Source organism: Xyrauchen texanus, chromosome 4 (assembly GCF_025860055.1).
Source record: "Xyrauchen texanus isolate HMW12.3.18 chromosome 4, RBS_HiC_50CHRs, whole genome shotgun sequence".
NCBI lineage: Eukaryota > Metazoa > Chordata > Actinopteri > Cypriniformes > Catostomidae > Xyrauchen > Xyrauchen texanus.
The window spans coordinates 52,336,358-52,363,531 of NC_068279.1; the positions used below are offsets into that span (position 1 = coordinate 52,336,358).

General features: G+C 37.1%; 1 protein-coding gene across 1 annotated transcript in view; it reads left to right on the forward strand.

Annotated features, from left to right (window-relative positions):
* The window catches only part of ythdc1 (YTH N6-methyladenosine RNA binding protein C1), a 79,617-nt gene that overhangs the window by 45,740 nt on the left and 6,703 nt on the right, over nt 1-27,174 (forward strand). Inside the window, 12 exon segments of the mRNA XM_052119063.1 lie at nt 11,834-11,887; nt 12,038-12,132; nt 12,389-12,442; nt 12,444-12,498; nt 17,254-17,371; nt 17,539-17,623; nt 17,829-17,998; nt 21,037-21,116; nt 21,492-21,528; nt 21,609-21,648; nt 22,043-22,108; nt 22,185-22,343. Coding sequence (XP_051975023.1) covers nt 11,834-11,887; nt 12,038-12,132; nt 12,389-12,442; nt 12,444-12,498; nt 17,254-17,371; nt 17,539-17,623; nt 17,829-17,998; nt 21,037-21,116; nt 21,492-21,528; nt 21,609-21,648; nt 22,043-22,108; nt 22,185-22,343 — 1,013 coding nt within the window.

The following is a 27,174-nucleotide window of genomic DNA, read 5'->3' on the forward strand; positions in this document are numbered from 1 at the left end:
AATCGCACGTTATTAACGCGTTAAATCGACAGCCCTAGTTTAAACATACAGATTAATGTAATCCATCGTTATTATTGCTCAACAAGATTGTCAGAGACAACATCTACGCTGAAGACGACAGGTAATGTAATTGCATTATATTGTATGAACTATGGCTTAACTTGCTAAGTTCTGTAAACTGTTACAGTGGAATCATTATTAACATTGGTGTAGCACAGGGGTTGGGAACCTTTTTTCACAAAGTAGCCAATTTTTTTATTTTTGGTTGATTAATTTTTTTCCAAAGAGCCATACCACAAACGAATAATTTAATATTTTATTAAGTTTTTCAATAAAATACAATGTTTATATTGCCCATAGACTACTAAAAACAAACAAATATGCAAATAGGTAACATGTTGCGATATGGAATTGAGTACACGTGCAGGTCTCAAAAATACATTTTCTTCACTTTTGGGCTGGGCGATATGTAAAAACATTTTAATGATAATCGCATTTAAAAATATCCGATCATATGGTCAATCCCCAAGGTCGGTGAATATTTTCGCTAAATTGATTTTGCGTTGTTGCAAATTTATTTACTATATTTTAAACTGCAATTTATTGAAACACGAAAAACTTGGAACAAAAGACATTTCTAAATTCTAATTGCACTTTAAACGAAAAATCAATACAAATAACGAAGTGATAAAAAAATCTTATATATAACCACCTCCCCAAATCCAAACATTTACTGTCTCCAACGGCTCCATTTGCCATCATTCAAGTATCAGTTTGCAACAACAGGTGAAAATTACTAGCATTAGGGCTGGGACAACGCGTCAACGTCATCGATGACGTCGACGCAAAATATGCGCGTCGATTCGTCGGATCCAAAACAAAGATGGCGGCGCCGGCGAGTAGTAGTAACACGAGTGGCTCCTCAGACTATCAGAAGTGCAAGGCGGCATGCACTCGTTCCTCTAAAGTATGGGAATTCTTTAATTTAAAAGGAAACAATTCCGTGATATGTCGTCTTTGCAAAATGGAGATGGCCTTCCATTCTAGCACCACGGCAATGCACCAGCACCTGAAGAGGCGCCACCCGGTTGCAGCTGCAGATGACAGAGCACCGTACGTTTTTTTTCAACTCCCCACTTTGCACTCGATGTTGGAGTAGGCTATAACACGTTGTCGACACCTAAAGTTTTCGCTTATAGCTATTAATAATGCGCTTATAGCTATGAATGTCGTGAAAAATACATTGAGGACACTGACAACGCGCTGACAGACAGGTCCAAGCAGGTATCATTTAATAAAGTCTCAACTTTGAAATTTGGTCATTCAAAGAAAATTAAACCATAAATAGGCCTACTATTTTGTGGCTCTTTAATGTGTCGTGACAGATTGCCTCAGTTAAAGCTGCTCGTGAACCGATCATCTTTTCCTTGGTTAATTTATAGCATCAAATAGGCTAAACATGAATGTAGCCTACATCAGAAGGACTGTTGTTTTAACCGCGTAAAGATGTCAGTACGGTAGCCTACAATCCATTATTCAAATTCAAATCCATCGACGTTAATCTTCTCTCTCCTGACTACTTTGTCGGACAAAAATGGCGTATTATGATTGATTGATCAGATCGCCAGTCAATCAAACTCCCGGCAAATGTTTTTTGTTTTTTTTTTACATTTTATACACCCCCACCCCCGATGAAACCGGTATTACCGGTGTTGTCACAAGTCGATTAATCGAATCGAAATCGAATCGGACTGAAAAAATGAATCGTTAGATTAATCGATGCATCGGAAAAATAAATCGCTAGATTAATCGTTTTAAAAAATAATCGTTTATCCCAGCCCTAACTAGCATACAATTTAAGAACTAGCATAAAATTTAAGAACTAAAGACAATTATAAATGTAAAAATTATTATAATTATCATAATAAATAAGCCTAAAATATTCTTGTGTTCCCAAAAAATGCTCTTTTGGTCATTTTTATGCTGCCTAAAAAAAATGGAACATAATTTTAGGTTCAAGGTGAATGTGTCTTGTATTTCCTTCTTACATCTTTGTTTATTTAATACAAAGATATATATATATATCTGAACCTACGGAGTTGCGTTCAATGTGTAAGGGCGAACTAAACTCGCAGTACCTCACAAGATGATCGGAGATCATTTGCAGCATTCTCATAGACTACATAATTCTTAAAACAGTTTTCAGTTGAATGAAACAGAAAAAGAAGTGATAACTCTTTACATTTGCTTATTTCACGAGACCGGGTCTGCACACCTCTTAACAGTGAATCAGACACAAGCACTGACGGCTTTTCTTTTGTCTGTTCCTAAAAATATAATAACGTGTGTTTCTTCCAGGTGAAATCTTACAGGTCACCCACCTTTTGCAGGTAGATGAGCAAAATTACTTGTGCATGAAATGCATTTGGAGAGGAGCTTGCAAACTGAATTGAGTCTCGTTGCATTTTGCGGTTGCTATATGACACCCTGGTTGCACATAAAAAATTATGAACGTTCATAAAATCGCTCATAGAAAACGCTCTTAACAGCTAAGATCAATAGTTATTGGTAAACGAGACCAAATTCAAATCAAAATCAGATGCCTAACGGCGGCATTTCTTTCATCTGTTCTTCAAAATATAATAATTTTTCATCAAACGTGCATCTTTGTGTCTAATTTCTTGTTATATATCTCTCAGACAAGTGTTTCAGGTCGCCTTCAACAGTGGCTGGTACATCAGCAAAAATCTGCATTTGGCGGGTGTTCATTTCAAACCTTGTTCACCAGAAGTAGGCTGTAAACTTTGGGAGAAAGGAAACCAAAACAGTGTCATTGACTTCATTGACTGTGGGTGCGACTTTGCAATCGCACCCACGCTTTCTGTTGGAAAAGTATCTCTTAAACGATCCCCTTACAGAACAAAAATGACAACAGTGTAAGAAAGCTAACAAAGTTGGTAAATGTAACAACTTTCCACAGCGATTCACTTTTTATCACAAGCGTTACTGGCTGAATTCAATGCCCCGGTTAGTTAGCAGGCTGGTCGGTGTCTGAGTTGAAAACATCGTTGCTCTGTCGATATTATTTAAAAAAAAATTGTTTTTTTTGGCTTATGTCCTCCTTATGGTCCTTGTACTCCCTTAAGTGTTTTTCAATTTGTTTATGATTTGGTCAGTTGTCCGATTGAAGGTAGCATGCATCATTTTGTGCTGTATCATCATTCTCGTAGAGGAATATTTTTCCTTTGCAATCTCTCTAGTTTATCTCGGATCTTCATAAATACCATATCACAAGTAGAGCACTCGTTTCGTCATGTTACGTGAACGCATTTGATGTCTGTCTGATAATATTGTTGTTTTTTTATTGTTGTTATAGAGCGAACAAGTACTCTTTGCTGCAGACGGTAGCTACTGTTGTTATTTGGGAAACTTTACCATGGTGACGAATAGGGATGCACTGAAATTTCCCCTAGGAGGGCACCAGAAAGTCCGCCGGGTGCCCTTCCTCGCACATTATATGTTATTCAAGGACCCGAAAGCAGTTGCGGAACACAGACAATTGCTTCACGCTCAAATCACTCGAACGCGACAATCCTCTTGACTACTGGTTCAGTAGTCAAAGATTGCTTCCCATTGCTTTGCACGCAGGTATTTATCTGCCCCAAGCACCAGCACACACACAGAGAGAGAGAGACTTTTCAGTGCAGCATCTCATGTTCTTGATGAGAAGAGGAATCGTATCTCCTGCCAGAAAGCTGAGCAACTTTTGTTCTTGAAGAGACACCTGCCACTTTTACTTAACGTAATTTCCGGAATATTGAGCGCACCTGAATATAAGCCGCACCCACTGAATTTAAAAAAAAATATTATTTTGAACATAAATAAGCCGCACCTGTCTATAAGCCGCAGGTGCCTACCGGTACATTGAAACAAATGAACTTTACACAGGCTTTAACGAAACAGCTTGTAACAAAAATAAATAGGCTTTTATGAAACACGGTGTGGCAGCGGGGGCGTGGTCAAGCACCCGTCCGGGAGAGAAAAGCGGTAAGGGCGCTTACATCAAGTGCCGAAAACTGTCACACTGGTGACAGTTTTCCCAAGAAGGACACGTGAAGCAGGGCACTTGACGTTCCAGGTAAGGCTTTTAATGGCCACAGCAATGTTTACAATCAATTTTATAAAGTTTCTCAATTCTTGGTCTTCTATGCGCCAACACTAGACTGACGTGTGTCTGTCTGTCACTCACTCACTCACTCACTCACTCACTCACTCACTCACTCACTCTCTCACACTCTCTCTGCTGCCTTTTTATGCCGCTCTCCCCACGCTTACTGAAATTAGACACAGGTGTTAGACATTAGCTCAGGTGTAAGCGCCCTTACCGCTTTTCTCTCCCGGACGGGCGCTTGACCACGCCCCCGCTGCCACACACGGCTTGTAACAAAAAATAAAAAATTAGCAGTAAACAGTAGCCTAGCAAGAAAGTCATTGGTCACTATCTTCCTCTTGTGCACATGAAACCACTGAAGTCATCTCCTTCGGTGTCGGAGTTGAACAGCCTCAGCTTTAGTTGTCTTTTTGCACTGAGTCAATTCCTCACGCTGCTGTTTCCAACGTCTCCCGTGCAGCAGCTCTATTTCCTTTTCCAACAGCCAGATCAATCGCCTTCAACTTGAAAGCTGCATCATATGCATTTCTCCGTGTCTTGAGGGTGACAAATTGACTACCGTAATCAGAATGATGGGAAGTTTGAGCGTGCTCGATTTAATCTAAACAGTAAACAAAAAAGTTGTTTGACCTTATCCCGTTCGGCAATTTCATTGGTCTAATGAAAGCTGCATGCCGCCAAAAAACTGAGCACGTCAAAATGTTTTTTTTTTTTTTTTTTTAAATAAAATTTGAAAGCGGGAAAAATCCATATATTAGCATATATTATATGTTTAAGCCGCAAGGTTCAAAGCGTGGGAAAAAAGTTGCGGCTTATAGTCCGGAAATTACGGTAAATAGAAAGTAGTCCAATTTGCTACGTGTATAGCAATTACATTAAAATTTGTTGAGCCCTGCAAAACTTTGTTCTTCACTTGAGGCTACACTATCATTTACAGTTGAGGTTGGTTTTAGTTCTATTACTGCTTTTTTGCACTGTTGTTTTGCATAATAATTTTATATTAAAGTATAAATACGTTTACATAAACAGAATAGAGGCCCTCTGCCATTCTGTGTTTTGTCTGTTGTTTTCATTAAAATGACTGTGTAGCATATTTACATTTACATTTATGCATTTGGCAGACGCTTTTATTTAACCTGTTGATACGCAATCGCTCGCACTCGAGAGGACGTCACTCTGTTTACATTTAATATATAATTTACCTTCTATATGTGTAATTAATGTTAACAAATTATACATCTTTTCAAATATTAACAAATTATACATCTTTTCAAATGTCTAAGGGTTCAACATTGATATCCAATCTCTGTTTCACGATAGCAATGCTCCAGAAACAGTAATTTAGTTATTTGTGCCAGCAGTACAAATGAAAACGTGCAATATCAAAACGGGACTTCATACCTTTGTTATGAAAACGCGATCGCCAGATGAATCCAGTTCGCCACACTTGGGTCAATTGTCCATGTCAAGCGTTCATTGAAAAATATCCAATAGCACTTTAATCCATAAAAGTGATAAATCTGAGAAATGTTGATATATATTATGAGATCTCGCCTGAAAGAATTACCCTTCGTCATCGTTCTTCAACAAACTATGCAATCTGAGAAGCATTCATGTTATAAAACTGTATATTATCTTATATATTAGAGTCTCATAAACAAAATAAGCCTGTCTCCAAAGTCTGTTTTTAAAAATGCGGCATAGCTTTATTCATAGTAGCAGAGCGGGGTAGTCAAATTTTGTGTCGTCTTGAAAGGCGGAGCCTTAATTTTACTCTGTATACCGGCAGTGATTTTCAGGGAAAAAATGCTTGCAGGAACCTCATTTTTTGTTAGACCATCTTCAAACTTCTTTAGGCTTGTGGCTTTGAGAACATTGTATTTCTGGCACTTTTATTATTGTTTTTCTTTAGATTATAAAAACATGTTCAGCACAAAAATTATAAATACTATAAACTTCAGCTTCTATAACTTTAAAGAATAACAACATATATTAATTCTGAAATAAAACCCAAAGTGTCTTCTTTCAAAAGATACTACATCTGTGTCCATACTCCAAATGGTCCAGTAAATACAACCATTTAAGCTCAGGTATGTCATTTTCATGGTTTGTGCTCATAAAGGGGGTACATATCAACAGGTATTTGTATTTGCAAGATGCTAGCCTAGAGCTGCTAAGTTTCATTACTTGACTGCTGTTTTGCATAATCATTGTAGTTTTCTAGAACATTACATTATTTGGATAATTGGTAAAATTGGTAAGTTCTTTGTTAAAGAACTGAATAAAGAATAATATATTTAATATTGTTTTAATATATTTTCTGTCCAATTTTGGTGTTAAATAAAAGTTTGATAATTTTATTGGTTTGCAGTTTTTCAACTCAGAATCATTAATTTCATGAAATTTATTAAAAAGTATAATATTAATAAAAAACACTCACCTAAAGGATTATTAGGAACACCTGTTCAATTTCTCATTAATGCAATTATCTAATCAACCAATCACATGGCAGTTGCTTCAATACATTTAGGGGTGTGGTCCTGGTCAAGACAATCTCCTGAACTCCAAACTGAATGTCAGAATGGGAAAGAAAGGTGATTTAAGCAATTTTGAGCGTGGCATGGTTGTTGGTGCCAGACGGGCCGGTCTGAGTATTTCACAATCTGCTCAGTTACTGGGATTTTCATGCACAACCATTTCTAGGGTTTACAAAGAATGGTGTGAAAAGGGAAAAACATCAAGTATGCGGCAGTCCTGTGGGCGAAAATGCCTTGTTGATGCTAGAGGTCAGAGGAGAATGGGCCGACTGATTCAAGCTGATAGAAGAGCAACTTTGCCTGAAATAACCACTGTTACAACCGAGTTATGCAGCAAAGCATTTGTGAAGCCACAACATGCACAACCTTGAGGCGGATGGGCTACAACAGCAGAAGACCCCAACGGGTACCACTCATCTCCACTACAAATAGGAAAAAGAGGCTACAATTTGCAAGAGCTCACCAAAATTGGACAGTTGAAGACTGGAAAAATGTTGCCTGGTCTGATGAGTCTCGATTTCTGTTGAGACATTCAGATGGTAGAGTCAGAATTTGGCGTAAACAGAATGAGAACATGGATCCATCATGCCTTGTTACCACTGTGCAGGCTGGTGGTGGTGATGTAATGGTGTGGGGGATGTTTTCTTGGCACACTTTAGGCCCCTTAGTGCCAATTGGGCATCGTTTAAATGCCACGGCCTACCTGAGCATTGTTTCTGACCATGTCCATCCCTTTATGGCCACCATGTACCCATCCTCTGATGGCTACTTCCAGCAAGATAATGCACCATGTCACAAAGCTCGAATCATTTCAAATTGGTTTCTTGAACATGACAATGAGTTCACTGTTCTAAAATGTCACCAGTCACCAGATCTCAACCCAATAGAGCATCTTTGGGATGTGGTGGAACGGGAGCTTCGTGCCCTGGATGAGCATCCCACAAATCTCCATCAACTGCAAGATGCTATCCTATCAATATGGGCCAACATTTCTAAAGAATGCTTTCAGCACCTTGTTGAATCAATGCCACGTAAAATTAAGGCAGTTCTGAAGGCGAAAGGGGGTCAAACACAGTATTAGTATGGTGTTCCTAATAATCCTTTAGGTGAGTGTATACAGGTGAAAATCGAAAAATTAGAATATCGTGCAAAAGTTCATTAATTTCAGTAATTCAACTTAAAAGGTGAAACTACTATATTATAAAAATTACAAGCAAAGTAAGATATTTCAAGCCTTTATTTTATATAATTTTTATGATTATGGCTTACAGCTTATGAAAACCCCAAATTCAGAATCTCAGAAAATTAGAATATTGTGAAAAGGTTCAGTATTGTAGGCTCAAAGTGTCACACTCTAATCAGCTAATTAATCCAAAACACCTGCAAAGGGTTCCTGAGCCTTTAAATAGTCTCTCAGTCTGGTTCAGTTGAATTCACAATCATGGGGAAGACTGCTGACCTGACAGTTGTGCAGAAAACCATCATTGACACCCTCCACAAGGAGGGAAAGCCTCAAAAGGTAATTGCAAAAGAAGTTGGATGTTCTCAGAGTGCTGTATCAAAGCACATTAATAGAAAGTTAAGTGGAAGGGAAAAGTGTGGAAGAAAAAGGTGCACAAGCAGCAGGGATGACCGTAGCCTGGAGAGGATTGTCAGGAAAAGGCCATTCATATGTGTGGGGGAGCTTCACAAGGAGTGGACTGAGGCTTCAAATGTCGTATTCCTCTTGTCAAGCCGCTCCTGAACAACAAACAACATCAGAAGTGTCTTACTTGGGCTAAAGAAAAAAAGAACTGGTCTGTTGCTCAGTGGTCCAAAGTCCTCTTTTCTGATGAGAGCAAATTTTGAATCTCATTTGGAAACCAATGTCCCAGAGGCTGGAGGAAGAATGGAGAGGCACACAATCCAAGATGCTTGAAGTCCAGTGTGAAGTTTCCACAGTCTGTGTTGGTTTGGGGAGCCATGTCATCGGCTGGTGTTGGTCCACTGTGCTTTATTAAGTCCAGAGTCAACGCAGCCGTCTACCGGGACATTTTATAGCACTTCATGCTTCCTTCAGCAGACAAGCTTTATGGAGATGCTGACTTCATTTTCCAGCAGGACTTGGCACCTGCCCACACTGCCAAAAGTACCAAAACCTGGTTCAATGACCATAGTATTACTGTGCTTGATTGGCCAGCAAACTCGCCTGACCTGAACCCCATAGAGAATCTATGGGGCATTGCCAAGAGAAAGATGAGAGACATGAGACCAAACAATGCAGAGGAGCTGAAGGCCGCTATTGAAGCATTTTGGTCTTCCATAACACCTCAGCAGTGCCACAGGCTGATAGCATCCATGCCATGCCGCATTGAGGCAGTAATTAATGCAAAAGGGGCCCAAACCAAGTACTGAGTACATATGCATGATTATACTTTTCAGAGGGCCGACATTTCTGTATTTAAAATCCTTTTTTTTTTTATTGATTTCATGTAATATTCTAATTTTCTGAGATTCTGAATTTGGGGTTTTCATAAGCTCTAAGCAATAATCATAAAAATTATATCAAATAAATGCTTGAAATATCTTACTTTGCTTGTAATGAGTCTATATAATATATTAGTTTCACCTTTTAAGTTGAATTACTGAAATTAATGAACTTTTGCACGATATTCTAATTTTTCGAGTTTCACCTGTGTATATATATATATATAACTATTTTAAAATGGGTATTTAAAAAAAAAAAGGAAAAAAGTAATTTTCGGCCAAGTGCATCCTGAATTTTCGGTTTCGGCCCAGAATTTTCATTTCGGTGCATCACTAGTGACGAAACATTATCCCACCCTCCATCCCCTGACATAATTGGTTCCTGCGTAGAGACCAGCAAGCTTTTGGGGGCCGGTGCAGGACCAGGTTTTCGGCCCCTGAGCAGCCTTTTCTGCAGTGGAATTGATTGGAACATTTAGAGAATTCCTAGGAATTCGGCCTAGGCCTAGGAACCTGCACCCGAACCATGTCGGTAGAAAAGGACTAATGGTTAACTCAATATTACAAACGGTTATCATGCATGTCCCTATTGTTGATCAGTATTACAAACGGTTACCATGCACATCCTGATTGTTTATCAAAAAGTACAAAGAAACATTCATTGTAAACTGATATATGGTGAATGCTATAAGTAAATCGTGCAACTTTAATGTGCACTCAATTGGAAAACATTTGCAAGTCGCTTGCTCTGAACTGCTGGTTTTCAGAGACAGAAGCCTACTATTTTAGCGCTTTAAGAAATTACCCCCGAATGTCCCAACTTTGCAATGTTGCAATCATCTGATTTGAAATGAGTGTAAAATAACTATTAAATTCACAAGGTAAAACATCGAATAATGTGTTATTGTAGTGTTTTCAAATAGCACAGGGTGAATGGAATTTTTTAAAAAGCATTTTCCAAACTGCCTTAATTTTTTTCAGAATTGGAGTTGTAAGTATATTATAACATAGCACGTTGCTAAGCTAATAACTAGATTCAGTGGGTAAATAGTGCATTTTTAGTCAGATGAAAATATTTTGTGTAGATGGTTTTTAAATGCCAGACAAAATACTGTATAGATTATAACAACATTGCCCTTGACTGTTTTATTTGTTTAAAGGTTTTTTTCACAATGCATTCTGGGATTGTTTTATCCATGAAGGAAATGCAGTGCTACCTTAGATTTTGTCCAAACTCTTGCAAGGCATTTTGCTGCCTACCTTTTGGAACATCCTTAAGGCTGGGAGCATGTGAAAAATAGCAGGTAGGCAGGAGTAGCATATGAAGACGATGATGTGTGAACCCAAGTGCAGTTTATTATATCCAACTTGAATACAAGGTGAAATCAATAACGAATATAAACCAAAACATATAGTTGACTTGACTATGACTATAACTAGACAATGCATAAAAAGACGTTATACATTCACAATACTCAACCATGGACATATGAACATAAGGGCTATAAATACACAAACCAAATGGTTACAAATAACGAGACAAATGACAAAACTGTACTAATAAACAGGTTAACAAGACATTAACACGCGAACCAATGACAAGACAAGACCACTGAAACAAATGATTAAACAAGAAGGTCATATGACACAACCGGAGAAATCACATTACGTAGACAAGAAATAGGAAGTGGCTTAGACATGGAAACTAAACTTTAAATTAATTTAATAATAAAATGGTTTACTTTCCACTCTTTCTTTTTTTTTTTTTTGTGTGTGTGTCTTTCAAGGGTGTGTTGAGAAACAAGATAACATGCCTTGCCACTGTATTCTTCACCAATGGCTAGATGATCATTGTTGTTAGAAGTTTTCACTATGGTGCGCTACCTGGCTGTGTTTATCATAGGAAAGTAAATATATTTGGCTATGAATTGAGCCCAAGCAGTCTCAATTATTGATATTTTTACATAAGGGGCGTTCAGCTTCAGAATCCTATACAGGCATTAAATAATCCAAAAACAGCTCAATAATAACAATATCAACTATGATAGTAATATAATACTAATAATTCTGTTTAAAAAAATTGTAATTACAACAATGACTTCAGATTAGATTTGAGTCATGTTTGTGTCCATTCAGCTGTGTAAAATGACTTATTTGTCCTGGTGGGTAACAAAGGAGGAGCAAAATCTCCCATTGTGAAATTAAATACATAGTTCGATAAATAATTATTTTATAATAAATCAAGCAGTTATAAATCAAACCATTGTTTAATGGTAGTTCTTGGGCAATATTAATAAAATCCATTTGGAACTGTGTAGATGAGCAGATTTCATCCTCGGTAGAGCGGGTCATATTACTGGAAGATGGATCATAATTATTAAAATTATACACACCTGATGGCAACCTGTAATAGTGTGAATTTCTCTAACTTTATTTTCCCTTTTGAACCATGATGTTAAGGTTTGTCGTCATGCTTCTGAGAGTGAATCTTCAACAATAATCATTGTTTAATCCAGCTGTACAGTGCTAGAGTCTTTAATGTTCTGCAAGACCATCTTTTTGTAGATAAAACAGCAGTAGCATATTTTTATCTGCATGTTGATTGGAATGTATAAGCTTGGTGTGTCTGAGTTTTGTTTTTGTCTGATTTTTTTTTTAGGGTCTGAAAAGAAACATGAGAAACTGCCCTCTTCTGTCAGAGCTGTGAGGAAGGGTAAGAAAAATACATTCACATAATGTTTACTGAAGACATTTGAATGTATTGCACCATGCATGTCTATTTTCTCCAGAAGTAATGTTTAATCTGATGGTATTGTTTTGTCCAGAATCTTTATAAACCGTTTTTGCCCTCTTGTCTTTAAAGATCAAACTAGCAAGCTGCAGTACATCCTGAGAGAGGCCAGGTTTTTTCTAATTAAGAGCAACAACCACGAAAACGTATCTCTGGCCAAAGCAAAGGTGTGCCGCTCACAGCACTGTTTACTCTTTCAGCAATACGAAAACTAGAGTGTTTTATAGAAAAAGACATGAGTACTTGGAAGTCACAGCAATGATCAATATTGAAAACAGAATTGTGTAACTCAACTCAAAACATTTTACTCCGATTGAAATTCAGTAACAACTATACGCAAATGTGTACTGTTTTTAATTTAATGTTGCTAGTGTTTAAAATACACTTTACTCTGCTAACATGGCATCTTTTTTCTGTCCACAGGGTGTGTGGTCTACTCTGCCTGTCAATGAGAAAAAACTGAACGCAGCTTTTCGGCTCTGCTCGGAGTGTTGTGCTGATCTTCTCTGTCAGAGAGAGTGGAAAGTTTCAAGGTATGTTGTGCAAAATTAATTCATTAGTAATTTGCTATATGGAACATGTATAAAAAATATAGCTTCAAGCCACAATTAACAGAATGCAAATTTTAGCTGTTCGTGGCGCTAGAGCAGGGTTCGGGAACCTATGGCTCACAAACCACAAGTGGCACTTTGTTAAAAATCAAGTGACTCGCAGGGTGTCTCACCATTCGCCCAACACATGAACCTTTAATACTTTCTCGAGATAATTTTTTGAGATAATTGTGTGGGTGCTATTGTAAAGCTTGAAGTCAATGACAGTTTTGATTTCCTTTCTTCCGAATTTTAGCTACTCCTAGTGAACAAGGTTTGATATGAACACCCGCCAATGCGGATTTTTCATGCGGAATATTTTGATGATGTACCAGTCACAGTGGAAGGCGACCTGTAAGACTTCTCTGAGTGATATATTACAAGAAATTAGACACAAAGACGAGCGTTTAACAAAACGTGATTATATTTTGCAGAACAGACGAAAGAAAAGCCGCCGATGCGCGTCTGATTTGATGTGTGTGCGCTTTTCACGAGTGTAATGAAAGCGCTTCTCCAACACATACACATTCATAGTGTTCTGGGCCTCGTTTCCCCAATATCTATGGATCTTAGCTGTTAAGAGCATTTTCTACGAGCGATTTATGAATGCGCGCTTGAAGAAACACACTTTATTATGTTTTTAAGAACAGACAAAAGAAAAGCCTTCAGTGCTTGTGTCTGATTCACTGTTTGTTCAGAGGCATGCGGCGGGACCTTGTCTCGGGAAACAAGCACATGTAAAGAGTTATCACTCCTTTTTCTGAAAACTGTTTGGAAGAATAATTTAGTCTTTGAGAATGCTGCAAATGATCTCCGATCATCTCTTGAGGCGCTGCAAGTTTTGTTCACTCTTACAAATTGTGAACTCGTCTCTGCAGGTTCAGTCATATATACAGGTATATTTGTATTAAAGAAACAAAGACGAAAATTAATCATAAGTCATGTTCACCTTGAAGCTAACATTTTGTTCTATTTTTTTTCTTTAGGCAGCATAAACTGTATTAACAAACACAATACAAACACATTCCATAAGAACACATTTGGCAGCATTTTTTAGGAACACAAGGAAACTTATTAGGCTTATTTATTATGATGATTATTATAATTATCTTTACTTTTATAATTGTCTTTAGTTCTTAATTTGCACCTGTTGCCGCATACTGATGGCAAATGGGGCCGTTGGAGAACATAAATGTTTGTATTTGTGGAGGTGGTTATATATAAAATTCTTTAATCACTTTGTTATAAAAACAAATTTTGTTTCGTGTTTCAATAATTTTATTGTATTTTTAAAGCAAAATCAGTCAAGCAAAAATATTCACCATATAATCGGATGTTGCGATTATTTTAAATGCGATTATCATTAAAATATTTTTTACATATCACCCAGCCCAAAAGCGAAGTTACATTTTTCAGGAACAATTGTAAAATGAAGTAATTTTATGGAGACCCGCACAAACTAGTGTACTCTATTGCAACATGTTACCTATTAATATTTGCATATTTGTTTTGTTTTTGAGTAGTCTATGGGCAATTTAAACATTTTATTTTATTGAAAAACAGTAATTTATACGTTTGTGGTATGGCTCTTTCAAAAACATGCATCAACCAAAATTTGGCTCCTAAGTGGAAAAAAGGTTCCCGACCCTTGCGCTAGATGGTTTAGTAGTAGACCACATAGTTTATCACATTGAAGATCAGACTCTCCACAGATGTTGTGCCAAAGCTCACAACTGTTCACCCTATAGTTCTAAGTGTTGACATAGACTAACACCCAGTATAAGAGGAAAACTAAAAATTACAATTGATACCTGTACCCCATTGGGGCTTGACCCTTAATATGTGCAATGTGCATTTTAGTCACATGCTCAAGATCACGTTTTATAAATTCTTGAAATCATTATCATTTTCTTTTAAATCTTGAGTCACTGTGCAAATTAAAGCTCAGTGTAAATAAACTAATTGCTGTGGCTTTAAGAGGTAATGCAGAGGTTCTTAAACTTTCTCAGCCCAAATATGAATATAATTCAGAAGAATATAATTTCTTCGGGTTATTTGACTAAAATAACTGTGAAATAGACTCCTATAGAAATCATTAGTATTTTTTGACAGACTTAAAACATTTTAACTGAAAATAATGTTTAGAAATCATATTTTTTGAGCATGCAAACAAGCATGCATACTATCAATTTGTAGATATACTTAGTGGGTCACTTAGTTTCCAGAAATATTTTAATCGATTCAAATTCCTCAATGCAATTGATTTCAAGAGTCAATTCCAGCATCATTTTCTCTTATTTTTCGATTCCGAAAACAAAAACATAAAGCAAAGTTACATCACATAATAAACAGCCCAATGCACTGTGATTGTGTGAATGATAAAAGATCTTGACATTTTCTATTAATATGTCTATTCCAAAATAAATAAAGGGTCTATATGCACATCCCAAAGCACACAGCTTCAATCCCATAACATAAATTTGAGGGAATGTTAGCTAAGCAGATGCACCTGTAGTACCATATTGCCTACAGTGAAATGAATGGTATTGCTCATCAGTTGTTCTTGTTTAGAAAGAGGTGTTACATTAGTATGTCATTGTCCATTAACATGTACACTGAATAAAATATTCAAACAATATACTTTTGTTAAAAAAATCCAGATTGTTGTACAAATTTATTTCATAGCCTACAATGTAAATATATTTTTCTTAACATGCATTTGAATGTAATTTGTCTTAATAGAATGGTTTTAATGTTAAAGTTGTGTAAATATAATTTAAAAGATAACTATTTGTGAAAGTGTCAAGTAGAGAAGCATTTAAACCTTATTTTGAGTGCAGTCCATTTGTCATTTAAACTTTTACCTAATTATTGATGTAAAGCGGAGAGCTAACTCTACGAGAGAGTTACTAGATCCTCTTTTTCCATCTTCCGGTTCCAGACACATGTGTTAACATTAGGGAAGTTGTTATTTTAAGCCAATTTTCTGTCACAAATTTGGCATTTTATTTGTTTAATACAAAGTAAAGTACCGGCAGACTACGGATGTTGTCTGGAAAGAAGCTGTCTGATGTGCTGAAGGGTTTTTTTGTATGATTGCTTCATATGGTGCATTCAAGTCATGTGTATAATTAATTGTATGAGTTAAGGGCACATGATTGCCTCCACAAAGTCTTATAATGAGTGGGAAACCCTCCACCAGTCACGACTTTGAGATGGGGGCATATCGATTTAAGAATCATGGCGGAAGCAAATTTGTGTCGGTAATAATTAACTTAAGGATTTTTACTGTGCAGTTTAGTTGGAATGCATTTTTTGTTCTGTTAATGAAGAATAATGGTAAAACATGCCAGAAAATAAGACTCATTTAGCTTGTTTATGCCTTAAGCATTTGCAACAAAACTGCATTTCCCATCTATATATGTGGCCGAACAAGTATGATAAAATAGATAAATCATTAATTACACAATATGGCTATTTGCTCATCAGTAGTGAAAAATGTATATGAAATTGTTAAACTAAATTCACTTGAATGCACATCACATCATATTCTAGTTTCTAGTATTTTAGACATAAATGGAAGATTTGTGAATTAGCCAACAGGGTCAAGCTGTAGTTTCTTGAAAACTAGTTTAATAACTGCCAATTGAAAAAGTTTTGGGTACATATTCTAAAGTTAGCGAGGATTTAATAATATTGATAATAGGTTCTGAGATTACAGGAAATACCTTTCTCAGTAGCTTAGTTGGTATAGGGTCTAGCATAAAAAATATTGGTTTTGATGCATGTACAAGTTTTGAGCGCTCTGAGACAGTTACTTAGTGGTGAAAACTGTGTGAAAGAGTTAACTAAAGAGAGTGCATTTGCTCTTAGAAATTTAAGTTGGTCTTAACTAAGGATATTTGTCTAATTAATGGCAAGTTGGGTCTCATCCGTTTAGAGGAAGTTTACTTTAAAATTGTATAATTATCATTTACTCATGCTTATGCTATTTCAAACCTGACTTTATTCTGTGGAACACAAGCAAAGGCATTTTGAAGAATGTCTGACAGGTTGCATGAAAGTAATTTATATGACTTGAGTGGTTAAATCCATGTATTCTGAAGTGATATGATAGGTTTGAATGAGCAACATTCTAAAATTTAACAGACCATCCACAGACCATATTCACTTAAATTCTTGACACCCACCCAATCTGTTTATGGTGCGTTTTAATGTCCATGTGAGAACTTGCTTTTTTTGATACAACCAAAAGTGCAGTGACAACTGAGAAGGAAGAATGCTGCACACAAGCTTCATTATTTACACTCCAAATTATATTTGCTTGAGATCTTTATTTATTTTTTCAAAATTATGCAAATATATACTTTTTCTTAATGCGTCAACTGACCAAAAGACATATTTTGGTCTGTTTCTCATTCCAAACCTATCATATCGCATTAGAAGACTTGGGAAATTCCACTCAAGTCATGGATTACTTTTATGCTAATATACTTTGGAGCTTGATATTTTTGATCCCAATTGACTTGCATTCTATGGGGAAAAAACAGCTCAGACATTCTTCAAAACATAATCTATTCTTCAGAAGTAAGTCGTACAGGTTGGAATGGCATGAGTAAATATTATGTCATTAAATAAATAATAAATGTCATTTTGTTTAACAGTGGGTTAATGAAGAGGTGTGTGCTTTTGTTTCAGGTTTTGCTCGTCTGTCCTCTGAGTCTCATCATGGAGGTTCTCCTATTCACTGGGTTCTGCCTGCAGGCATGAATGCCAAAATGCTTGGAGGAGTCTTCAAAATTGACTGGATTTGCAGGTACTAAAAAAAAAAAAGATATATATATATATATATATATATATATATATATATATATATATATATATATATATATTTATTTATTTATTTTACATCGGCGCTGTTTTGTAGTAGTTTGTAGTTTAGGTTTCTGAATTAATAATGAAGTTTATTTTCTTTGCCTGAAGGCGGGAATTGCCATTCACAAAAACATCCCACCTCTCAAACCCATGGAATGAGCACAAGCCTGTGAAGATTGGACGTGATGGACAGGTTAGCCTTTTTTTTTTTTTTTTGTTCTTTGTCTCCATGTAACAGGTATTTTGCACTTCAGTCATGTATTTAGTGTTTTATTACACCATTTTACAACCCTTTTTGTTTATTTGAATGCAGCATTGTTCATATAATGCTGAGTGTTAAAATACATTTTCTTTCTCTCTGCATCTGTCCTTGGATGTCTATGAATGGCCGGGTACAGGAGATTGAACCAGATTGCGGGACACAGCTGTGCATGCTCTTCCCTCCGGATGAGAGCATTGACTTGTATCAAGTCATTCACAAAATGCGCCACAAGAGGAGGATGCACTCTGAGCCTCGATCTCGGGGCCGACCTGCCCACAGAGAGCCGGCCCCACGAGACCTGGGAAGGTTAGAAATGTTCTTTGGACAGATAGTACGCACTTGTGTCCCTGTCACCTGATGCGAAGAAAACAAAAGTGCTTTTTTTCCACCGTCGTCTTCATCATCACTTGTGCGAATGTCAGAGAAGAGCCTTGAAACGAGCAGACCGGACCAGTGGCAGCTTTCGTGGGAAAGTCGCAAAGTGAATCTCTATTGTTAATGTTGATGGTGGTGTGCAAGTCTGAGTTGAAATGGTAACTTGGTGTAACGAATAACCTGATAATCCTTTGTTAACAACTTTAGCCTCACTATGGTAGTTAACTTTGCTGTTGTAGCACTGAGGTTCGTTTCTTTCTGTAGTTGAGACTGTATAAATTTGTTCCCAAAGCCTTTTCTTGCAGGAGTATCCATGGGGGATAGAGCCAGTCAAATATGGGACTCTTTTAAAAAGGAGCCTTAATTATTAAGCTGAAGATGGCACATCGAATTGAGGGGCAGAAAGCTGCCGTTGTTAAAACAAACAAAAGCTTTCAAGAGGAGCAGATTTGGGACTTCTTTGCTGGTTTTCTTTTCCAGAACAAAGCTCCAGTGTGTGCTTGCGAAAATAGATAGTTGAAGTGTGCGGGGTATAATAGCAAACAGTGAAAGAAAGAATGAGAAAAAAGTGGTGGAGACAGGGAGAGAGAAAAAAACAAGTATGTGTTCTTCTGCAAAGCTACCGAAAAGGGGTAGTCACCCTTTTTCAGTGCCAAAGGACTCAAACCACACCAGGGACTGTCCCTATTGAGCACTGCCTTACATGAACTCTCTTCCATATCACAGTGCTCAAAGAAAGGCCTAAAAGATGCTCTAAATGAGGTTGCCTTCACTTTTCCTCAAAAAATGGCCCAAAAAGGACTTTAACATCCATAATCTCTCCAGAAAAACGTTATAAGGAAATTTGTTTGTTTGCATTATCTGGCCCCACCCCCAACTGATGGACTCAAATTTGGAGGTGATCTTGGCATTACATGAGTACACGTCCCTCCCCTTTCCCCACCCCCTTTGTTACAAAGGCCCCTCGCTCTCAAACGATGGGATATTCCACCAGGTGGTAGGTAGGCAGTTTGTTACCTTCCTCTGGACTAATGATGGTGTAAAATGATGCCTCCACCCTGCCCTACTTCTGTGTTTCTCTGAACCTTCCATGGACTGAGTACCCCAAGAGAAGGTTATTTTCGAAATGTCTGGATCTTCTCTTGGTCTTTTTGGTTTGATATACAATGGACTGCACCACTCCATATTGCTTCCCCTTCTTCCGCCTTACCAGGCCCTCCCATTTAAAACGTGTTAAAGCATAAGATGGACTATTATATGAACTTTTACTCTATGTATTTGCCAACGTTAACAGTCACAAAACTTCAAGAATGCGGTATGTCACACTCTTAACCAGATTTTTTTTTTTCTGCTGTAGATGATGTTTTTATAATTTTATTGGGTTTACCATTTGTTAGAAAGACATTTTTACTTAGTTCACACATTTAAAAGTATGTCAGAAGGAGAGTAGTTGAGTATTTAATGAATAGTATTTTTATAATATCTTTCTATAAAGACTCATCCAAGCACATTTTACTCTTTAGGTGAATCTCACAAAGAAAAGTCTGGGTTATATATACACCCCAAAATAAAAGAAAGAAATTTGTTCCAAATCCACAACTTTCTTATGTAGAAAACAAAGGGAGATGTTTTAATAAAAAGCCCTCAGTCTTTTCAAAACATTGGAATATTTGCTTTTAAAGTGAGGCACTATCCATTGGCAAAGACATACAATAGGTTATGGTGAGAATCAACCAGGAATCTGTCATTTTTCAGTGAAAACCTTGACATTGTTTTATGTTCATAAGCACTATGAGAGAAGCTCATTCCCAGTGGCTCACGTGATTATACGAGAACTTGCATTGTTTATCGCTAAAAAGTGTTCTTGTGAACGCATGCAACTGTAAACAAGCTTCTCTTTTCACTTACCCCCCAATTTCCATTACTTTAATGTGGAAAAAATCTCATTCGGTTTACTTTAACTCGAATAAAAATCACCTTGTCCAGGCACAGTGATGGTTTTATTAATTTTTAAATGCATTTAGTACAAATATAAATACTACCAGTAATGAGAGAAATTTGGAGAATCTAATTAGAATAATAGGAATTTCAAAAACAAAACCTCTTCTAAAACTTTCATACACATTACAGCAGGGGTGCTCACACTTCTATGGAATGAAATACATTTTTTCGTAATGTTATTATAGCAAGATCTACCATGCACAATATTTACATTGAAAGCAGTGTTGACACGATACCAAAATACCATAGTCGGTAGTGACATTTGCATATTCTCAACCAATTTTTTTTTAACAACAACAAAAACATAATACTGCTAATAATTTGTTAATTATGTAAGCATTGTTTCTGAAGAAAGTATTCAAGACAAATAAACAGTCAGTAATAAAGTAATTTTAACACTAGACAGCGACAGGTGACAATCTTAATGGTCATAGAAAGGCTTTTTTTTTTATCAAAATATAATACATTTTTTCTTTATTGATTTTGGGGTGAAATGACCTGGACATTTCTTTGGAGTTTTTGTGTGATTTACCTGTTTATCAGTCCTTCATGGCACAGTTGAGGGCATGTGTAAGGCTTGTTCTGGGTTAAGGTTACAAAGTCAAAGCTAGATTGAAAGTTGTTCACATTTATAGTTCTGTATAGTGAGAGGGTGAGTGACAATTAAGAGAAGTACAAAATCATGGTTTTTGTCAAGCTGGAAAATGGCCTTGATATACAGTAAAATTTGGATGTTAGCTTTGTGTGAATGTGCAATGTTTGAAAATTGCAGCTATGCTTGCTGTTTAAAGTAGCTTTAATATTTCAGTTTGTTACCAATTTTATACAATGAATTTAAATATTTTACAGTTAATTCCACACATACAGATTAAACAGAAGGGAAATAAATGTTATGGATGAAACATGTTTATTTATGTATGTTTTTACATCAGTGCCATCTTTCACATTAATATACCTGATTCACGTAGGCGTCGTCCAGAGGAATATGACATGCACAACCGCAAGCGGCCCAGGATTGATTACCCTCCAGAATTCCCCCAGAGACCAGGTCAATATTTGCTACATGTAGATCCCTGTTTCCTCTTGTCTCCCTGTTTAACACTTGACTTTCTAGAAGAACGCCACAGAAGGTTCCCTTTTTTAGTTCTTTGTTAAGACAAGTTATTTATGTTTTGTTTATGTTAATGTTACATTTATGGTGTATTTCTTGCATGTAAAAAAAAAAAAAAGTATGAGAAAAAGGCACACTGATTATGTTTTAAAATGTTCGTTTTTGGCAGGATTGTTTTAAAAAAAATATATATATATACGCTAATGAAACTCTGCATTTGGCACTAGTAGTTTGTTTTCAATGTTTCCATGCTTTATCATTATTGATTTTTGAAAAAAAAAAAAAAAAACTTTTTTTTTGCTGTCTGCGTAGGTTTTATTCAAGACCCTCGCAATCCACCAATGGACAGGTAGATGTCTTTCCCTCCATCTCGTTTTCTCTTCTCCTTTGTGAACGTGACATCAAATAAACCTCTTAATCTCCTCATAGGCGCTTCTCTGGTGTTAGAAGAGATGTTTTTCTCAACGGAGTGAGTTTCCCTTTTGTCTTTTTAATCTTTAAAAAAAACATTTAGCAATCAAAAACCATTTACTTCCATAATCTGTCATAATTCCAAGTGGAAGTTCAGCGAGAACAGCTGTAGGCTGGGACTGAAGGGGAGAGGTTGAAGAGTGATTGTGACATAAACAAAAAAAAATTTCATTGAGGCAGAGGGAGTTATATTTAGATTACTTTGTATTTTTCTTAGGAATTACATACAAAACTGAACTGTCTAGACCCAGAAAGTACATTTAACAAGTCAATTTTCATTTCATGTTGACTGACTTTAAATGCCAGTTTGCTTTAATCACATAATCATCTTCAAGTGATTTGAAGTGATGAATGAGCCTTTTTAATATTAACACATCTTTTCTTATTTCTAGTCATACAATGACTATATGAGAGAATTCCACCACAACATTGGGCCTCCGCCACCATGGCAAGGGATGGTAAGAGCTTCTAAGTCTGATTATTTTGATGCCCTGCTGTTGTAATGGGTTCCAATTCTGAAGTGCTTTCTTACAGGCACCTTACCCTGGAATGGAGCACCCCCCCCAGCACCCATACTACCAGCATCATCCGCCTCCGCCCCATGCTCACCCTCCTTACTCCGGACACCACCCCATGCCACATGATGCCCGCTTTAGGGAGAAAAGGGTTGTACGCTCTTTCGCCTCTAGTCTGGTAATGTTTGGCCACTCAAAACTCTATTAAAATGAAATCTAATACAATTAGTAAGCTGTTCATATAGGCAGTTTTATACACTATATGGCCAAAAGTATGTGGACACCATAACACCACATCTGCATGTTCTTGTTGAGCATTTAATTTTTAAATCATTGGCATGAATAGAAGGTTTGGTCCTCTATAACAGCTTCCACTCATCTGGGAAGGCTTTCTACTAGATGTTGGAACATGGCTACTGGGATTTGCTCCTATTCAGACACAAGAGCATCAGTAGACTCTAATGTTGGGTGATGGGGCCTGGCTCACATTTGGTGTTCCAATTCATCCCTAATAGGAGTGTCCTTAAAAAGTATTACAATTTCTTAAATTAAGGTTTTATAATTTAAGGCCATCAAAAGACTGAATATTACATAACAGAGAAAATGTCTTAAATGTAATTTACTGAAGTCTTAAATTTGTTGGTGGAAAGACAAGAGAAGCTGCTGCTGAGTTAAGAGGCTTTAAGGTAAAGATGCAGTGCTGCAAATAAAATGCCATCAGTTACTTTTATCTGTCATTTGCAATCAGGTTCAGTATTTTATCAGCTGAGTTGGGCATGAGAATTAATAATCTGCTTTTAAGTGTGTGACACACTGTGCCGTGTGTATGTATATATGTATATATAAAATTGCACCTTTTAATGCATTTGCGTTGATGAGAAACAGATAAATATTTAAGTTTTACTATAAATCTCCACTTTCACATTCTTGTGTTTTGGCAATTTGCATTCTTCATACATATTGCCACCTACTGGGCAGGGAGGAGAATTTATATTAAAAAGGACTTCTATATTGTTCTGTTTCTCATCGCCTCTGAAGATGTAGATTTAACCGCTGGAGTCTTAAGCTTTACTTTTATGCTTCCTTTATGTGCATTTTGGTGCTTGAAAATGTTGGTACCCATTCACTTGCATTGTGAGGATCTAAAGAGCTGAAATATTCTTCTAAAAATCTTAGTTTGTGTTCAGCAGAAGAAATTTATACACATCTGGGATGGCATGAGGGTGAGAAAATGATGAGAATTTTTATTTTTGGTTGAACTATTTTAATCGACTCATTTTATGAGTCCATACCTTGCTTTGTGCACAGTGGCATTGTAATGGTGGAACAGAAAAGTGCCCTTCCCAAACAGTAGAAATAAATTGGAAGCCCAGAATAATCTAGAATGTCACTAAGATTTCTCTTCACGTAAATCACAGGAATAGCCAAACCTGTTAATTAGAATAGGGTGTCCACATTCTTTTGGCCGTATAGTATGAAGTGTTAATGTAGTGTGGTAGAAAGCATTACTATGCTGTCTTCAAAGATACCTTATTTTTTGCCAAAGGCTGTATCGCATGTACAGTACTGTGAAAAAAGTCAGGTTCATCATGCCACAAGGGAAGGAATTTTCTGAAGAATTTTACAAAAAAGCTGAATCAGTCTGGAAAAGATAACGGAGCCTTTTAAGGCTCAAGGGCTTCCACAAACCACTATCAGAGCCATATTGACTAAATGAAGAATGTTTAAAATAGACATTATTCACAGTAGCACCATGTTTAAGTTTTTACAGGATTGGAAAATGGGTCTGTGAGGGATGGGACTTAGTCTCTTCATGTATATGTATAAAGCTCCTCGATCACATCTAATTTTCTACAAAATTTTCTGGAGTTTTTTTGTCTACTAAAATGTCTTGGAAAGTTGTTTTTTCCCCCCTTCAATGTTTCGTCAGCGGAATTATCAAAAACACTAAACAACAGAACAACCCATTGAAGAGACTGCAAGTCTGCAAGCTGCAGACACCAATCTGGATGAGCTCACAGATACTGTGACATCATATATCAATTTCTGTGAGGTTATGTGCATTCCTAGTAGGACTTATTTAACATGCAACAATGACAAATCATGGTTTGCAGCAAAACTCAGGCAGCTTCGTCAGGCCAAAGAGTATGCTTACAGAAGTGGGGATAAAATGTGTTTTACTGTAGATTTGAAAAGCACAGTCTCACACCCAGCACCCACTCGGACCTTCACTTCACACAAACATCAATACCTCCTGCAACCCCCCTCCTCCCCCTCCTGCACTTAAGATTTTGAAGAGGAGGTGTGCAGTGTCTTCTGGAAACAAAAGTCAAAGAGAGCACAGGGCACAGATGCTATTTCACCCACTTGTCTAAAATCCTGTGCTGACACGCTGGCCCCCATCTTCAATAAATCACTGGAGCAATGTGAAGTTCCCTGCTGCTTCAAATGCTCCACCATCATTCCTGTCCAAAAGAAACCCAAAATAACAGGACTTGGTCTGTCACTATATCTATGGTCTTGAAGTCATATGAGAGACTGGTGTTGGCCCACCTGAAGGACATCACTGGACCCTTTCTAGATCCCTTTCAGTTTGCTTATCGAGCAAACAGGTCTGTGGATGATGCAGTCAACATGGGATTGCATCATATCCTGCAACATCTGGACAGACCAGGGACATATCCAAGGATCTTTTTTGTGGACTTCAGTTCAGCTTTCAATACCATCATCTCTAAATTACTAAGTAATTACTAAATTACTAAATTACACCAACTCTCTGTTCCCACTTCTATCTCTCAGTGGATCATCAGCTTTCTGACGAACAGGGCTGCAGCTAATGAGATGAGGGAAATTCACTTCCAGCACATGTACAATCACCACTGGTGCCCCCCCAAGGATGTGTGATCTCCCCACTACTCTTCTCCCTGTATAACAATGACTGCACTGCCAAAGATCCCGCTGTCAAGCTCCTGAAGTTTGCAGACGACACTTCTGTCATCTGCCTCATCCAAGATTACGATGAGCCTGTATAAAGAAGTGAGGTTGAAAGGCTGGCTCACTGGTGCAGTGAAAACAAACTGGAGCTGAACACGCTTAAAACAGTGGAGATGATATTAGACTTTAGGAGGAACACCTCAACATTGACCCAGCTCACCATTCTAAACAGCACTGGGGCAGAAGTGGAGTCATTCAGGTTCTTGGGCACTGCCATCTAACAGGACCTGAAGTGGGAGACCCACATTGACTGACTGTGGAAAAAAGCCCAGCAGAGGTTGTACTTCCTTTGCCAGCTGAGGAAGTTCAACCTTCCACAGGTGCTGATGATACAGTTCTACTCTGCAGTCATTGAGTCTGTCCCCTGCACTTTAATAACTTGTTTGGTTCACCTACGAAATCGGACATCAGAAGACTACAAAGGACCGTTCAGACCGCTAAGAGGAATATTGGTTGCCCTCCCTTCAAGAACTGTACACTTCCAGAGTGAGGAAAAGGGCTGGAAAATTCACTCTGGACCGCACTTACCCAGCCCACTACCTTTTTAAACAGTTGCCTTCTGGATGGCGCTATAGAGCATTGAGCACCAGAACGGTCAAGCACAGGAACAGTTTTTTTCCCTCCGGCAATCCATCTCATGAACAGTTAAAACTGCCCATTGCCCAATAATTATGTGCAATACACAGCTTAGTCTATTTATATTTATCCAACATACCCTACCTCTTCTGCCATACATTCCCTTGCATCTGTATTTAACAGATTTGTATTTTTACATACATATATACACTGGCAGCCAAAAGTTTGTAATTGTGGTAATTTGGTACTAGAAAATCACTTCATTATATCAAACACAGCTTAAAGCTATTTGGTTCATTAAATGAAGCTTTGAGCATGTCTTAAGGTCAATATTAGGTCAAAAATGGCATACAAAAAAAAGAAACGGATTTCTTGTCAGTCAATCATCAAGAAACTTGTCAGTCAATCATTGTTTTGAGGAATGAAGGTAATGCAATGCTTGAAATTGCCAAAAAACAGAAGATTTCATATAAAGGTGTACACTACAGTCTTCAAAGACAAAGGACAACTGGAACTAACAAGTACAGAAAGAGATGTGGAAGGCCATATGTACAACTAAACAAGAGGATAAGTGCATCAGAGTCACTAGTTTTAGAAATAGACGCCTCATGTGTGCTCAGCTGATGGCTTAATTTAATTCTACCTGCCCAACACCTGTTTCAAGGGAAGACTCAGGGGTGCAGGCCTTACGGGAAGAATTGCAAAGAAAATGCCACTTTTGAAACAAAAACAAAACGACATTGGACAACCGATAATTGGATAAAAGTGTTATGGATTTTAACCCCATTGAGCTTTTGTGGGATCAGCTAGACTGTTAGGTGCATGAGAAGTGCCTGACTAGACAGCCACATTTGTGGCAAGTTCTATAGGAAGCGTGGGGTGAAATTACACACGAGTATCTGGACAAACTGACAGCTAGAATGCCAAGGATCTGCAAAGCTGTATATATATATATATATATATATATATATATATATATATATATATATATATATACACATATATATATATATATATATATATATATATATATATATATATATATATATATATATATATACACATATATACAGTGAGGAAAATTAAGTATTTGAACACCCTGCTATTTTGCAAGTTCTCCCACTTAGAAATCATGGAGGGGTCTGAAATTGTCATCGTAGGTGCATGTCCACTGTGAGAGACATAATCTAAAAAAAAAAAATCCAGAACTCACAATGTATGATTTTTTTACTATTTATTTGTGTGATACAGCTGCAAATAAGTATTTGAACACCTGAGAAAATCAATGTTAATATTTGGCACAGTAGCCTTTGTTTGCAATTACAGAGGTCAAACGTTCCCTGTAGTTTTTCATCAGGTTTGCACACACTGCAGGAGGGATTTTGGCCCACTCCTCCACACAGATCTTCTCTAGATCAGTCAGGTTTCTGGGCTGTCGC